The sequence below is a fragment of the Coregonus clupeaformis genome, chromosome 24, assembly GCF_020615455.1.
Source record: "Coregonus clupeaformis isolate EN_2021a chromosome 24, ASM2061545v1, whole genome shotgun sequence".
In the NCBI taxonomy this organism is placed as follows: Eukaryota; Metazoa; Chordata; class Actinopteri; order Salmoniformes; family Salmonidae; genus Coregonus; species Coregonus clupeaformis.
The window spans coordinates 30,585,664-30,600,599 of NC_059215.1; the positions used below are offsets into that span (position 1 = coordinate 30,585,664).

General features: G+C 45.7%; 1 protein-coding gene across 2 annotated transcripts; it reads left to right on the forward strand.

Annotated features, from left to right (window-relative positions):
• Window positions 1-3,133: 3,133 nt before the first annotated feature.
• Window positions 3,134-13,611, forward strand: wu:fa11c10 (protein FAM110B). Of its 2 annotated transcripts, none has more exons than XM_045206874.1 (3): window positions 3,134-3,318; window positions 9,880-10,231; window positions 10,403-13,611. In XM_045206874.1, exon 3 carries the CDS (start codon window positions 10,411-10,413, stop codon window positions 11,812-11,814), a length of 1,404 nt encoding a protein of 467 aa, XP_045062809.1. In that variant the 5' UTR covers window positions 3,134-3,318; window positions 9,880-10,231; window positions 10,403-10,410; the 3' UTR covers window positions 11,815-13,611. The 2 variants fall into 2 exon arrangements, with proteins under 2 accessions (XP_045062809.1, XP_045062810.1); XM_045206875.1 differs by lacking the exon at window positions 3,134-3,318 and adding an exon at window positions 6,292-6,416.
• The last annotated feature ends 1,325 nt before the right edge of the window (window positions 13,612-14,936 follow it).

Consider the following 14,936-nt stretch of genomic DNA (forward strand, 5'->3'; position numbering starts at 1 on the left):
TGAGGTATGCCCCCCTGGCAGAGTGGTGTGGGTTTCAAAGCAGCAGAAGATGGAGGAGAGACTGGGTAACTTGACGGTCGGTCTGTCTGTAGGGGGTTCAGCTTTAGGAGGAGGGGGTGAAGGATCATAGGGATGTTCGTCGCTGTTGTTCTGCATCTGTGTGGCAGATGACATACTCGGGGAGAGGCAAGAGAGCTTTCTCTGATCGGTCTGGTCCCGCTGTGCTCTGTGTTTAATGGGACACTGAGATAGAGTAAGACATTATTTGGTGGGATACTGTCCTAACTAGAATAACAATTTGATATTAACTTGATGTTTTTAAATCATGACATATACAGTTGAAGTCGGAAGTTTACATACACTTAGGTTGGACTCATTAAAACCCGTTTTTCACTCCACTAATTTCTTGTTAACAAACTATAGTTTTGGCAAGTCGGTTAGGACATCTACTTTGTGCATGACACAAGTAATTTTTCCAACAATTGTTTACAGACAGATTATTTCACTTATAATTCACTTTATCACAATTCAAGTGGGTCAGAAGTTTACATACACTAAGTTGACTGTGTCTTTAAACAGCTTGGAAAATTCCAGAAATTATGTCATGGCTTTAGAAGCTTCTGATAGGCTAATTTACATAATTTGAGTCAATTGGACGTGTACCTGTGGATGTATTTCAAGGCCTACCTTCAAACTCAGTGCCTCTTTGCTTGACATCATGGGAAAATCAAAAGAAATCAGCCAAGACCTCAGAAAAGACATTGTAGACCTCCACAAGTCTGGTTCATCCTAGTACGCAAGTATAAACACCATGGGACCACGCAGCCATCATACTGCTCAGGAAGGAGACGCGTTCTGTCTCCTAGAGATGAACGTACTTTGGTGCTAAAAGTGCAAATCAATCCCAGAACAACAGCAAAGGAACTTGTGAAGATGCTGGAGGAAACAGGTACAAAATTATCTATATCCACAGTAAAACTAGTCCTATATCGACATAACCTTAAAGGCCGCTCAGCAAGGAAGAAGCCACTGCTCCAAAACCACCATAAAAAAGCCAGACTACGGTTTGCAACTGCACATGGGGACAACGATCGTACTTTTTGGAGAAATGTCCTCTGGTCTGATGAAACAAAAATAGAACTGTTTGGCCATAATGACCATTGTTATGTTTGGAGGAAAAAGGGGGTCTTGCAAGCCGAAGAACACCATCCCAACGTGAAGCACGGGGGTCGCAGCATCATGCTGTGGGGGTGCTTTGCTGCAGCAGGGACTGGTGCACTTCACAAAATAGATGGCATCATGAGGAAGGATAATTATGTGGATATATTGAAGCAACATCTCAAGACATCAGTCAGGAAGTTAAAGCTTGGTTGCAAATGGTTCTTCCAAATGGACAATGACCCCAAGCATACTTCCAAAGTTGTGGCAAAATGGCTTAAGGACAACAAAGTCAAGGTATTGGAGTGGCCATCCCAAAGCCCTGACCTCAATCCTCTAGAACATTTCTGGGAAGAACTGAAAAAGCGTGTGCGAGCAAGGAGGCCTACAAACCTGACTCAGTTACACCAGCTCTGTCAGGAGGAATGGGCCAAAATTCACCTAACTTATTGTGGGAAGCTTGTGGAAGGCTACCCGAATCGTTTGACCCAAGTTAAACAATTCAAAGGCAATGCTACCAAATTCTAATTGAGTGTATGTAAACTTCAGACCCACTGGGAATGTGATGAAAGAAATAAAACCTGAAATAAATCACTCTCTACTATTATTCGGACATTTCATATTCTTAAAATAAAGTGGTGATCCTAACTGACTGTCAAGCCCTGACCTAGAGAACTCTTGTTGGTTGGGTCAGGGTGTGAGTTCAGTTTGAGATCTATGTTATTAGATTCTATGTTTAGGATCTAGTGTGTGTATTTCTATGTTTGGCCGGGTGTGATTCCCAATCAGTGGCAGCTGTCGCTCGTTGTCTCTGATTGGGGATCATACTTCGGTAGCCTGGTTGCCTATCTTAGTTGTGGGATCTTGACTCGTGTTTGGCTTGTTAGTGTGTAGCCAGTGTTTGAGCTTCACGTTACGTTGCTTTTGTTGTTTTGTCAAGTGTTTATCTTCATTAATAAATATGTACGCATACCACGCTGCACCTTGGTCTGACCCGTCTCTCAATGATCGTGACACTGACCCAAGACAGGGAATTTTTACTAGGATTAAATGTCAGGAATTGTGAAACTGAGTTTAAATAGATTTTGTTAAGGTGTATGTAAACTTCAGACTTCAACTGTATATTACATTATTTTTGTGTTGGTGTTTTTTACCATGCACACAGCTAGCAAGTGTGATTTTGAGTGGAAGGCCAGTGCGATTCTCACTGTGCTGTGTCAGGAAAATGAGAGAATAGTTTCATTACATTCTTCCCACAGAGCCCTGTCCATAGCACCCCACCCTACACGTCGGTCGGCCGTAAATAAGCAAGACGTGCATGTTTTGGACTGTAGAAGAGAAGTACTGTAAAGCTCTGGGCCTTGCTTACAGAAAGCCATAAAGCTGCTGCTATGAATGGACTTGGATATAGACTCACACAGGGCTGTGTTACATAGCCTAGTCCTGTATGTATTCCCAGTAGGACTGCTGCTGTAACACAGGCCTACCTGGCTTAGCGATGGGATATATCCTCATCCACACCAGCACATGATTTTTTTGTCTTTCACCCAGCCTTCTCTTTGATTAGTTATATAACTTTGTGTCTAACAGACCAGAGGTGTGTTTCAGCTGGAATAACCTCTGGGGAAAGTGAAAGTCCATAGAATAGGTAAGAGATTATTATTTGTTCATGGGGTTTGTTAGGGACAAATTATTTTATGGTGGTTAAAACTGATGCTTTAACTTTTTGTTTGACAGTTGACTGACAGTTTACAGGAATCCTTCACTGGCACCATTCCCTTGCTCATCTGTCACAGGTAAAGGAAATGTGTCTAGGCTAACCCTTAAAGGGGAGGAAAGTGTAAGGGATCTCATGTGACTGAGGAAGAGGCCCTGCTTGGCTGCTTCCTGCCTCCAGAGTGGCTCTTCCTGATTCAAGGCAAAGGGTGGAGTGAGAGCAGGAGGAGGAGTATTTCAGTGAGGAAGTGAACCAGCCTCTACAGGTTTGTGTTCAGTCAGAACTCCGCACACACACACACTCACTCTCAGGACTCAGATGCATGCTCTACATTCTCATAGTTAGCTTTCACTCTAGAGGGCTAGATTCTCCAGTGTTCCAGACAGTGTTCTCGTCCAGATCTTTGAGACTCAGCTGAGGATTCCACTAGTGAACACACACAAGTAAGTACACTAGGACTATCTGGACGAGCTGACCAAACAGCCGGAGTGTTTAGAAGTGGTTTGTGTTCATTTGCTTTTACCCGAGGAGGCTTACGTGTTCTGTTAGTTTAACTTTTGTTCTCCAGAATGTAAATTACATTCATATTAACCCGAAGCACATTCCATTTGTAACTAGATGCATGTCATTGTATGTTTGCAGTATATATGTAGTAAAGAAAACAAAGCTTATGGAGACTTCTATCCATCAAGACACAGCAGCCATTAGTCTTCTCTGGCTCCTGTCGTCTCATGGTTGCTGTAATTTTCCTAACCTAAAAATACTGGCCTTGATTATAACAATTGGCAGCTCTGCTTCAAGACAATCATCTCTTGCCCTATTGGGTGAAAGTATGTATGGCAGTGAAAGTGGAAGAATTTAAGAGTAAACACATTCTTACCAACAATGCATTTGAGAATGAGCATAATGATGTAGGGCAGTTGCAATGCAGAGTTGGGATAATGTAGCTTTAAGTCAGATTGACACGTTGGCTGGTGAATGTTTTGTCTCTGCTGTCAGCCTGTGTGTATAGGCTAGTATATTGAGGCCATATCTTCTCAGGCCTTCAGCTAAAACAAACAGAAAATCCCTACTCTCTCAGGGGCACTCTGGGCTTTCTGCCTGCATATGGCAAAACAACCCGGGATTCCAGGGGTTAATCATTGGATGATGACTGCGAATCGTGTGTGTTTTGTGTGTATCCAATGAGTATCTGTGGGAAAGTGGGGTTCTCTGGCAAAGCCAACACTGAGGCACTGCCGACTACTCAGCCTGGCCACTCTCTTCCCCAGCATCACGTCTCTGTGATTACTGTCTGGCTGTCTGGCTGGCTGGCTGGCTGGCTGGCTGGCTGGCTGGCTGGCTGGCTAGGGACAGGTCTATGTGATTGCACCCGCGCCTGCATTTTGGAATGCATTCATTGCTGAGGGGGGATTTTTTGTGTGTGCTCCCTTTCTCTCTCCCCTTAGGCTGAGCTACCACAGTAAAGGGCTGTATAATTGTCTTGTCTATACTGTGTTACCTAACATTAAGATTAGTGATGTTGAGGAGGGATGCAGGGTCATAAGGCAATTGAGATTGAGTTGGAGCACTTTGATTTGTTAGGGTAATTTAGGGCTTTATGGAACACTGTCTAATCCTGTGTCAACATGATTGATGTTGAGTGTTTTCCTGTTAGACCTACATTCTTTTGGTTTTGTTTCAGAATTGTAATTTAATCACTTTCTCTTTTTTCCTAGTGGGCTAATGTGGACAAATTACAGATGTCAGTGTCCGTATGTTTGCGCTACAGAGTTTAGCTCCCCCAGGGAGAGCTGTACTCCCTGCTGTCATTTCATTACCACCTCATTTAGCCTGGGCCACACACACACACACACAGTTATACACAGCACACTGTGCTCAGTTTAGCGAGAGATAGGTCAGTGTGTCTGTGTATTTATGTGTAAAAGTGTGAAGGATGTATTTTGTGTGTGTGCATGTTTGCGTGCGACGTCTGTCTGTGTGAGGGGAGGCAGTAGAGTAGACGGTCCGATGGGATTGTATGTAAATGGGATTGGGATTTTATATCCTGAGGCCATAGAGCCAGACAGTGATGGGTTAGAGGTGGAGGGGAGAGGGGGAGTTGACTTTGTACTGCTGGGAGTGTGATTGTTAGGGTGGGGGTGTTGGCAGGCACGGAGAACATCTGTACTTGTACCCTAACTGACACTCTGTGGTTCTCCCCATCCATTCACCATCCATCTCTCAACCCAATCTGCATTAGCCTAACATGAATGCAGTTCAGCATGTGTGTGGAGGATATAGGCATTGACCCTATGCCATAAGGTTACAGGTTTAAATCCCGTGAGATTTGCTGATACTGTGGAGTTGCAGCAGCAGTCCTCTCCTGGGAAAACGTATTTTCTTTACTCCAGTAAAACCTCTTAAATCACCCCCTAGAGACAGTGGTTGATAACCTCTGAACTGTTGTGTGACCATAAATCTGGAGCACAGTTGGTGGTGGGGTTAGTGGGGACAAGCAGTCTCTGTGCTATCCATTGGGTTGCCAATGGTTGTTTTTAGTAGAGCTATCCTGGTTTTGGTCTTTTTCCAGGTTTTATTGTTTGCTATTCGGGAGGTTATCAAGTCTCTGATTTTTTTTATTCTCCAATTTCCTTGCTCTGTAGTCGGCCTGTTAGAGTGGAGGAAAATGGCCATACATAGCTCCACAGAGTGAGGTGAGTTCACAGCTCTGCAGGGTCCTCTAGCCTCTCAGTCCAGCAGGACAGACACAGTCAGTCAGTCACACCATCTCACTGTTTGTTTGTATTTCCATCTCGGTCACGTTTCCTGTTGTGAAATGCGTCACTGCTTCCTTCTATATGTGTGATGTAGCCTACCTGAGAAGCTTCCCCCTCTTTCTGTGTTGACTCTTCTGTAGAAAGTGGCACCCCTGTTGTTAGGCTACTGGGGGAAACCAACTGACTCCTGATTGGCCAGCTGGCTTGGCTCCTGACTTGAAACCGCTTTGCAAGACCACTGTCCGCCACTTGAACCTTTTGAACCCGTTTCGATAGCACCACTGCCTGACGGAAGCCCTTTTAACCTGAAGCATATTATTTTTCTTCAGGTATTCCTCTGTAAACACTTATAACTCTGTTCAGTCCTGCCCTCTTCCTCACTGTCTCTTAAACCCCCTGCTCGCTCTCTGTCTCTCTCGCTGTCTGTCTCTTGCTCTCTCTGTCGCTCTCTCCCTCTCTCTCTCGGTCTGTCTCTCTCTCTCTTTATCTCACGTGTCGCTGGCTGTTGTATATGGCATCCAGTCAGCAAACCGATAGATATTATGGGAGAAGCAAATTGCTTCCAGTCACAGAATTCCCCTGTAATTACCCCTCATGGCTCTCTTACCATGTACTCTGTGGGCTTCTTTTTCCTTTCAGCCGGAGGCCACTGGGTTGGAGCTGACCACAGATAGATGGAGCACCTGTGGCATCATACCCCCCATGTGCTTTTCTCATAAGGCATATCATTCTCCACTAATCATCAGCTGGATGAAAAACTGTACACTCAACGAAACAAAGAGGTAGAATATCACTGTTAGCTGTGCTCTCTCTAACCAGGCTATTTCCAGTCCAACCAAAGGTCCAACCACAGTGAGTGATGTAGCTGAATGTTCAGCCAGGCAGGCAGCATGTCCAAGGGCTGTCTCAGCCAGCATGCCATGCCATTGGAGGTGTTTTCTGTTTCTGACAAGAGGTATTCCTGGCCCTTTCCTTCCCCCTGTACAGTTGCCAGGTCGTTGAGGGCCTCTTGTTGTTAGATCAGTTCACACCTCAGCCTGGGGCAGGAACTAGTTTAAGTTTAGTTTAAGTTTAATTTATTTGCACCAAAGAAAACAAGTGATAAACAAAAATACAGATAAAAACAAATACATTTAAAAAACGGTGTGACACTGACGTTTACACACCCATTATAGTTCCCTAGGAAATACATTCATGTTAGGCTATGGATCTGCACTGTGTTGGTGCTTTTCTAGGCGAACCAAACGAGTGTGCTCGCATACTCCCTTAAAAGAGCTTAGTTTGAAAAATGAGAAAAAAGCAGCAACAGTACTTTGTACATTTTGAGTCACTGTAGCCAGTACACTTCCTCAAAATAGTCACAATTGATCTAAGATAACTCAAGAAATCTGTCATTAATTTTGACGTTTTTGCCGAGGAGATCTTAGTCGCACAGTTTTACATCTAACTAAGGTGTTTGGTGCAGTATTTCTCAATGAAAAAATGTGCATGAAAACGAGTCGTCTCTCGTTGAACGACAACAAAGACTTTATTGAAGAATGGCCGTAGACTTTTGTGTGCCCGAACAGCCGACAAAACCCTTACCGAAGCCCAAAACTAATAAAAACATCACAAAATGTTGTCATAATATATTCACAAACTCTTCCGAACTGTTTCGGCTGGGATGCATGAGGAACGCCTTTACCCCCACACCAGGGTGTTGCCAGTACATCATGTTAATGTTAGCTCTAGTGTTATTGTTTCCATCAGGAGTGTGACACTAAAGACTTGTAGTGAGCAGATTCAACAACCTCTGTATCATTCAAGACTGTTGCTTTGTGAGGTGTTAAAGTTTATTTAGCCATATTGTTATGTAAATGCCAGCAAAGTAGTACCCAGGGCCTTGCCTGGGCTCCAAGTTAGAGCAGGTCCGCTGGAGCCATGGCCCAGTGAGACACGGGTGCCAGCCTGCGTTGATGGAAACAGAAAAGTCTGAGTCTTTTGGGTAAAACAATGGGATAAATCCTCATTGGAAATGCGGCAACAACAGTGTATATACCTATGAATGACAATGGCTGGTGCTTCAGGAGGAGATGGATAGGGCAGGTTGTGTTTAGACACCTTCCTTGATAATGCACAGAATTTGGGATTCATGGCCGTATCGCTGGCTGGGGGCACAGATAACAAAGCGAGGGGATGGAGAGTGGATTTTAGGATTATGCCATCAGTTAGGATGGGTTTATATGGGCGGTAGGCAGTGGCACCGTCCAGGAAGAAAAGGATTACCCTCACCAGGAACAGGAGAGGTTTATCATAATTACCAGAACATCAACATTTTGTTTTGTTGATTACAACCAGTATGTGTAACCATACAATAATGGTAACCAGACAATAGCAGGAGTGTGGTAGTTAATTGGGCAGTTGATTTAGATCAGGTGTGTGTGTGTGTGTGGGGGGGGGGGTAGGGTGTTACTGAGTCTCTAGTCTGAATCAAAATGTGGGTTGCGTTGGTTCTGGAAAGGGCACTGTCTGTCTGTGTGTGAGATTTGTCTGGCCTTTGACCAGCAGCTGCTGTGTTGGAGTGTTTGACAGTGTCCATGGCCCTGTAGGGCTGCAGTCTCGCCTGCATGTTTTGAAGAGTTGTACAGTAACTGTGGATGTGAATGATGACTGGGTCGGGCCGAGCACAGACACCAGAGAGCCTGCCAGCCAGCTAGCCACCTCACCCACTCACCCCTCTGCCTGAGCAACTGTGCCAGCTATTAAAAGACCTGCCTCTTCGAGACAGCTGTATGTGTGTGTACGTGTGTGTGTGTGTGAGAGGAGAGATTGAACTGCACAAGACAATGCGACCTTGTTTTATGTGCCACTGTCATGATTACAGTCATGTCCTTCCTGTGTGTCGACTGGCATCTACATTTCAACATAACTTATCCTCTTTTGTCATCTCCATGCTCTCTACAGCTCACCTGTTATACTGACCCTTTGCTGAGTCTTTGCATACAGTACTGTACACTAACCATTCAACTCCTATATTTATATCTATCTATTCCCCTGAGTTTTGGTAGCTGACTGGTAAACTCAGGGTCATACTATATTTTACATGATTAGTTTAAAACAGGATATGGCGTAGCGAAGGCATTTCCTACTAGTATTCTATGGTCTGTTTCAGTGGAGAGTTTGGTTTGTCACCTGCAGAGGATGAAAGGAGCAGTGTGCGTTGCGTTACGGTAGTACGTGCTGCTTTCTCTCTGCTGCTGCTGCTGGAGAGGGGGGGACATGGGCTCTGGGAGACAGCAAGGCTATTAAAAGATTAATTAAAAATGTGCAGAGGAATATGATTATGATGATGATGATGATGATGATGAGGGGAAAGAGATGAGCCCAGCCAGCAGTAACGCTCAGTGTGATGTAATCTGGGGCTTTGATGGTGTAACTGTAAAATAAATCTGAATTGCTTTTCAATTCCTCTGAAACTGGGGATCAAGAAAGGAGGAGAAATAATTGGTGGATGAGAGCAGCTGTGATCGGCTGTGAGGATAGACGCGGGAACAGCAAGGGAGCAATTCCCTTCTTTCTCCACATGTATTAAGGTTACTTAAAATTATAATCTTTACCAGGAAGAGGTGATGCTCCTGAGATTCAGAGGCTCAGGTTTGGTGTTGGAGCGGATATAAAACATGATCATCTGATGTCTTTACAGTTCTGCGCTGCTTGTATTTCTTCACAAATACTTTCTCTCACTGTCTATAGTGTTGAACAAAGAGCAGAGCAAGTGGAGCAGCTGAGGATGTTGAAATGTTTTGATAAGACCCTGTTGTGTTTGATGCAACTCGATGTAAAATATTGTAGCTTTTTTACCCCTCTCTCTCCCCCGTTCTCTCGCTCTCTCTTTTTTTCTTCTCCCTTTCAAATATTTTAATTTGAATTAAAATTCAGTTTGTGTTTTGTTGTCAGTGGGGGAGGGGTGCAATTGGTCAGAATCCTTTGACTAAAGCCAATAGCAGCGTAGCTCCCAACCTCCACCCCTCCCCCCTGCCCTGCTGAGATTCCCAGTCTGGCCTGTGATTGGCTGCAGTGGGACCCAGCAGCCGGAGGCTGTGAGTGTGTTTAGGGGAGGAGTCAGATGGCGTATTAAAGCCGGCCGGTCTGCTGTCCTTTGCTTAAGAGTGCTCCTGTGTGCGTTTGTTAATGTGGAGCAGTAACGTTACAGTGTGGTTCTTCTGTTAGTCTGACACCGTGTTCCTTTCTCTCTTTCCTCTCCAGAAGCCCTGCTGGAGCTTCACTCCAGGAACCCTGGGAATCTGTGGAGCTGCCAGTTGATCTGCTGCTTTTCCGGGACAGACAGACGGATCAGGAGATTGAGTTGCTCTGACAGTCTGTGGCTGTGTGCTCTAGTTACCAACCAGCGGCCGCTAGGCTAGCCTAACCCCAGGATCTGCCCCCGTTGGGTCACTGAGCCGGACTGATGTGGAATGTGACCCATGGTGACCCTGTCCCACAATTAGCCTTTCAGTGAGGAGGACTGGGAAGAGGACAGATAATAGACCAGAGGGACGACGTAAAGAAAGGAAGAAGAAAAGGAGAAGTAAGAGCAGCAGCAGTAGCAGATCAACTGGTAAGAAAGTTAAAGGGGCCTTGGGTGGGAGGGAGAAGAGGAGGGGGAATGAAAGGGGCAATACAAAATACCTATTTTCTCTGGCTTAGGACATTTGTGAGCACGAAAAGGATGTTGACTATTACCCTCAGTCTCACACTCTTTTCTTTTCCCTCTGCTCCTCTTTCACAGACCCCAGAATGCCTGTAGAGACCCTCCGGCCCTCGGACGGGCGCCTGGCGGGGGTCCCCTTCACCTCGGCCATGCCTTTCCGCATCCTCAACAAGGGACCTGACTACTTCCGGCGGCCCGCAGAGCCTGGAGCCCGTAAGCTGAGTGCGGTGGAGCGCCTGGAGGCGGACAAGGCCAAGTATGTGAAGAGCCAGCAGGTGGTGCTCACCAGGCAGGAGCCTGTCAAACCACCCATCATCCGCAAGCCTCTGCTGTCCACGGGCATGATGCTGCAGTCTCGGATCAACGCCCCCCCAGCCCGCAAGGTCCCGCGGCGGCCGGCCGACTCAGAGAACGGAGGAGGGACACGAGGGGCAGGGTGGCGGAGGGGACCCCCTCTTAACCTGGATATCCTCAATAACCTCATCAACAACGTGTGTGATGGACCCCTGCATTTCTCCCCATCTCCTGTCCCCTCCTCACCCTCCGCCTCCTCTCCTTCATCTGGGGGGAACAGCATCGGGAATGGACTCTCAGCTGACCAGGAGAGGAGCAATCGAGTCCTGAACAACCTTAAACATGTTAATAACTGCAACACCTCCTCCTCTTCCTCCTCTTCCACCGCCTCTCCCTTTAACAACAACAGCCAGGCCTCCCCTGCCGAGCCCAGCCGCCGGCCGCCTCCTGTCCCAGCACGGGGCATCAGGATGGGGGTGCCAGTGCCATACAGCACTCCAAACTCAGTGACAGTGCGCAGGGTGGATGTTAGGCCCCAGGCTGAGGTGAGGAAGCCCCAGAGGACCCAGCTCCAGCCTCAGATCAAGCCCAGACAGACTGCCCAGCCCCAGGTGGCCCAGCCCCAGGCCCCACCACCACCTTCTCCACAGCAGCCCCAGACCCAACCTCTGCCCCTCACCCCCACGCAGGCGCTCCCCTCTCCCCCACCCTACCTGCCTCCAAGCCCCATGGTGTTCCGGGCCGGCATAATGCCCCCAGCCTCTCCTGCTTTCACCCGCCTGTCCTCAGTCAGCTCCAGGGGGTCTCGTCCTGGCTCGGCCCGTAAACACCCCTCCCTACACCGCTCCAAGTCTGACCTGAGCGACCGGTACTCACGAGCCACAGCCGATCTGGAGCGCTTCTTCAACTACTGTGGGCTGCACCCAGAAGAGGTAGAGGGCATGGGGGGCGTGGAGCGCTTCGCCAGGGCCAGCTCAGACATTGTGTCTGTGTCCAAGCTGCGCAGTGTCAGCACCCCCAGCTCTGAGTGTGAGCGGGCACGGGAACAGGGGGAGGACGAAGACGAGGAGGGTCCTGCCCAACCCGGGGAACGTGTCCCCTACGGAATCTCAGTCATCGAGAGGAACGCTCGCGTCATCAAGTGGCTGTACGGGATCCGCCAGGCTCGGGACTCCAACGCTGTGTCCAATGTTTAGAGGAACGAGACAGGAGGGGGAGGCTCTGGAATGATACCCAGACCTGCCCCACGTTGTGTTTTTTATTTATTGATAAATCCCACAGACCATTGAGGGGTCTTTGGTATATATATTTTTTATTTTTGTTTCAAGGAGGACATTGTTATAATGTATTCTGTTGCCTTACGTCATGTTTAAGGATAATTATTTTTGAAGCATCAAACTTTGAAACTTGGAGAGCACTCTGGAGTACATTAATTCGTCTGGGCTGCAGGTCAGGACTGCTTCCCTAGAAGAGAAGAAGGACAAGCAATCACACTTCTCAAACGAACATCGAAAGCAATAATGGCAGTGATAGAAATGACTGAATGCTGATGATGATGATGTTGATGGCAGTAGACCAGTGATGCTGTGGTCCCTGCTGTCTGTTTGTCTGTCACACAGGTACTAAGGAGGCTGTGTATAGGGTCCCAGAGCCCTGCTTTGTCTGCACAGGGGTTGGAGCTAGACAGACTCTAAGGACGCAAGAATAGGCTCTGGATGTTTCACACATTCAGATGTGTGTGTGTGAGTGAGTGAAGACCAACCACATTGATACTGTGAAACATGAAAGCTTCCACAAAATACGTTTTTTTTTCATCTTCTAACCTCATTAATACCGTTGATATTGCTTTCAAGCATGCAAGTGAAAGTCAATATATGTGTGGTCATCTCAACAAAGCACAATCACCTGTACTCACAAATACACACTGAAAACACAGACGTGTTCAGGTCAGTGATGGAGTAACATCTGTAGCTGTGTACTGCATTGTCGTCTTCTGTATTGCAATTGAACATTGTCTCTAACTAAGCATAGGGCTTCATTGGCGCAGTTAGTTTTTCTGTTTATTCAGTGAAGAAGTTGTATGTCTGGGCACGGATGAGAAAGAGTGCCCAGACATACAAGTGGTGTGGTAAATGGATGTTTGAGGTAAGTGTAGGGTGGATGAGTAGGGGTGCTGTCTGGGGTTGGAGGTTAGGAAAGACAGACACTGCTCAATGGAAGAGGGATCAGGATGGTTGGAGTAGGAAGGAGTGAGACAGAGTGAATTCTCTGAAAGTAAACAGAAGGTGACTTAGAAGGTTCTGTGTGTCCTCGACAGCCTGCGGAAAAGATGGACCAGTATTTCTTTTAAAAATGCAATTTGAAGTTGTTATAAAACTTTTGTAATTGTAATATTCAACAACCGGTGCATAGCATTCAAGCATTATACAAAAGTTCAATCTGATTGTATCTATGTGAACATGCACATACACACAGACAAACACACACATTATATGCACACAAGATCCAGGCACCAGCCACCCACAGAACAATAGTGTGAATGTTGTGTGTAACTGAATTCTGAAGTACGTGTAATGATAATATGCACTCTGCAGGGTTGGAATCAATGCCATTTAAATTCCAGTAAATTCAGAAAGTACACCAAATTCCAATTCCACATTTTCTTCAATGAAAATTCCTGCATAGACTGGAATTTAAATGGAATTGACCCCAACCCTGGCACTCTGCTCTGTGTAAAGGGAAAGGATGGGAGACTGTTTATTTATGTGACTTTCTGTTCCTCTCAGAGGAGATGGATGGAGGGCTCAGCGGTGAGACCTCGCATGGGTCTAGGACTGCGCTCCACGATCTGTTGTAATGATGTGCTATTGAGTTCAGCACTGTCTGGCTGCCCAAAGAAGAGTCAAGCTACAACTTGCAACATGGTGTGTTTCTTAACATGTCAATAAATAATAAAGTTTTTGGGGAAAAGTATTTCTCGTCAGTGATATTATGCTTTCAATGCCTACCAAACTCTTCAATCGTGTAGAGTTTGTCATTGAGTTGAATGTCTTAATAAGATAATTGTGACGGCGTATGGACTCTGTTTTTAGAGGCTACAGGGCAGCTTTGCCAAGTTCTGAGATTTTCAATGTGATGCGGGTCCAGAGGAACACCCGCAGCTGTTTCTAAATCTCCTTTTTGCATGAATTATTGACACAGCCAGCAGCACTCCCATATCCCTTTTGACCACAGCTTTTTTAAAATTTTATCCTGTTTTTCTAGAGTCCCTCTCATCCATTATTTAGAATGCAAAGTGTGGACACTCATGCACAATAACTCACTATTCGATCTCTTTCTCTCTTTTACACAACCACACATACACACACCGATTGTTGCACCCCAACAGTCTGCCCATTGAGAGATGACTGACTAGACTAGAGGAACATACTTTATTTAGTGCATCATGCTACAGTTCTCTCTTTTCTTCCTGAGATTGCCCATGTCCAGAAGAGAGTGTTGGTGCTGTTTGGGCCCGATTCCAACTTAGGCATAATTTACTTTCTTACACACTTCTCATCTGTTGTATTTAGACCTACCTTATGCAGGTGCGTAATGGGCTTTGCAAATGTGGTTCCCTTGCGCGCGCTGAATAAATGTAATTCAACTGTTGAAAACCGTCCCACTTGCTGGGTTTCCAGTTCATTTATCTTAAGCCATTCCTTTAAACATGGTGTACCTTTTAGTTAGAATTTTGTCTGCATACTCAATAGAATATATCGAGAGAACAGGTTCAGAATATTAGGGATCAATGAAAGAAAGCCATTGAAATAAATGCATATTTGTCTCAGTTTCAGCACCATTTGGTAGTTTTACAAATATTCTGATCTTGTAGATTATTAGGGTTAGGAAAGTATTTATGAATCATAAACAGGTTAGGAGAGCTGGTTTGATTAATTCTGAAAAATGGCACATTCTGTTCTTCAACCCATGGTAATGTTGGAAGATTAGTGTACAGAGAATTATAATCGGGAGAATAGTGTACAATAGTAGGCTACACCCTTGTCTATTGCCTGTACTAACCATGGAACTGTGTGATGACACAGCCAAGTATTGTGCCATGTGTTGGGTTCAAATTGTTATGGCTTGGTCTGCGCTCTGCTCCATAATTATTTAATGTCTTTTAAAAAATATGATCAACTGTTACTAATGATCCTCAGCAACAACCACATGGCCGAGACGGCATTTACAGAAGAAGCAAATGAAGGTAAACATTTTGTATTTATTTTTTAAATGGAATGATTATGTAGGCTATACCAACTGAAGGGAACTAACAGTA

Bases quoted from the DNA above. Each gene is read 5' to 3' on its own strand.
- wu:fa11c10 (XM_045206874.1), top strand. From the start codon at position 10,411: ATGCCTGTAGAGACCCTCCGGCCCTCGGACGGGCGCCTGGCGGGGGTC.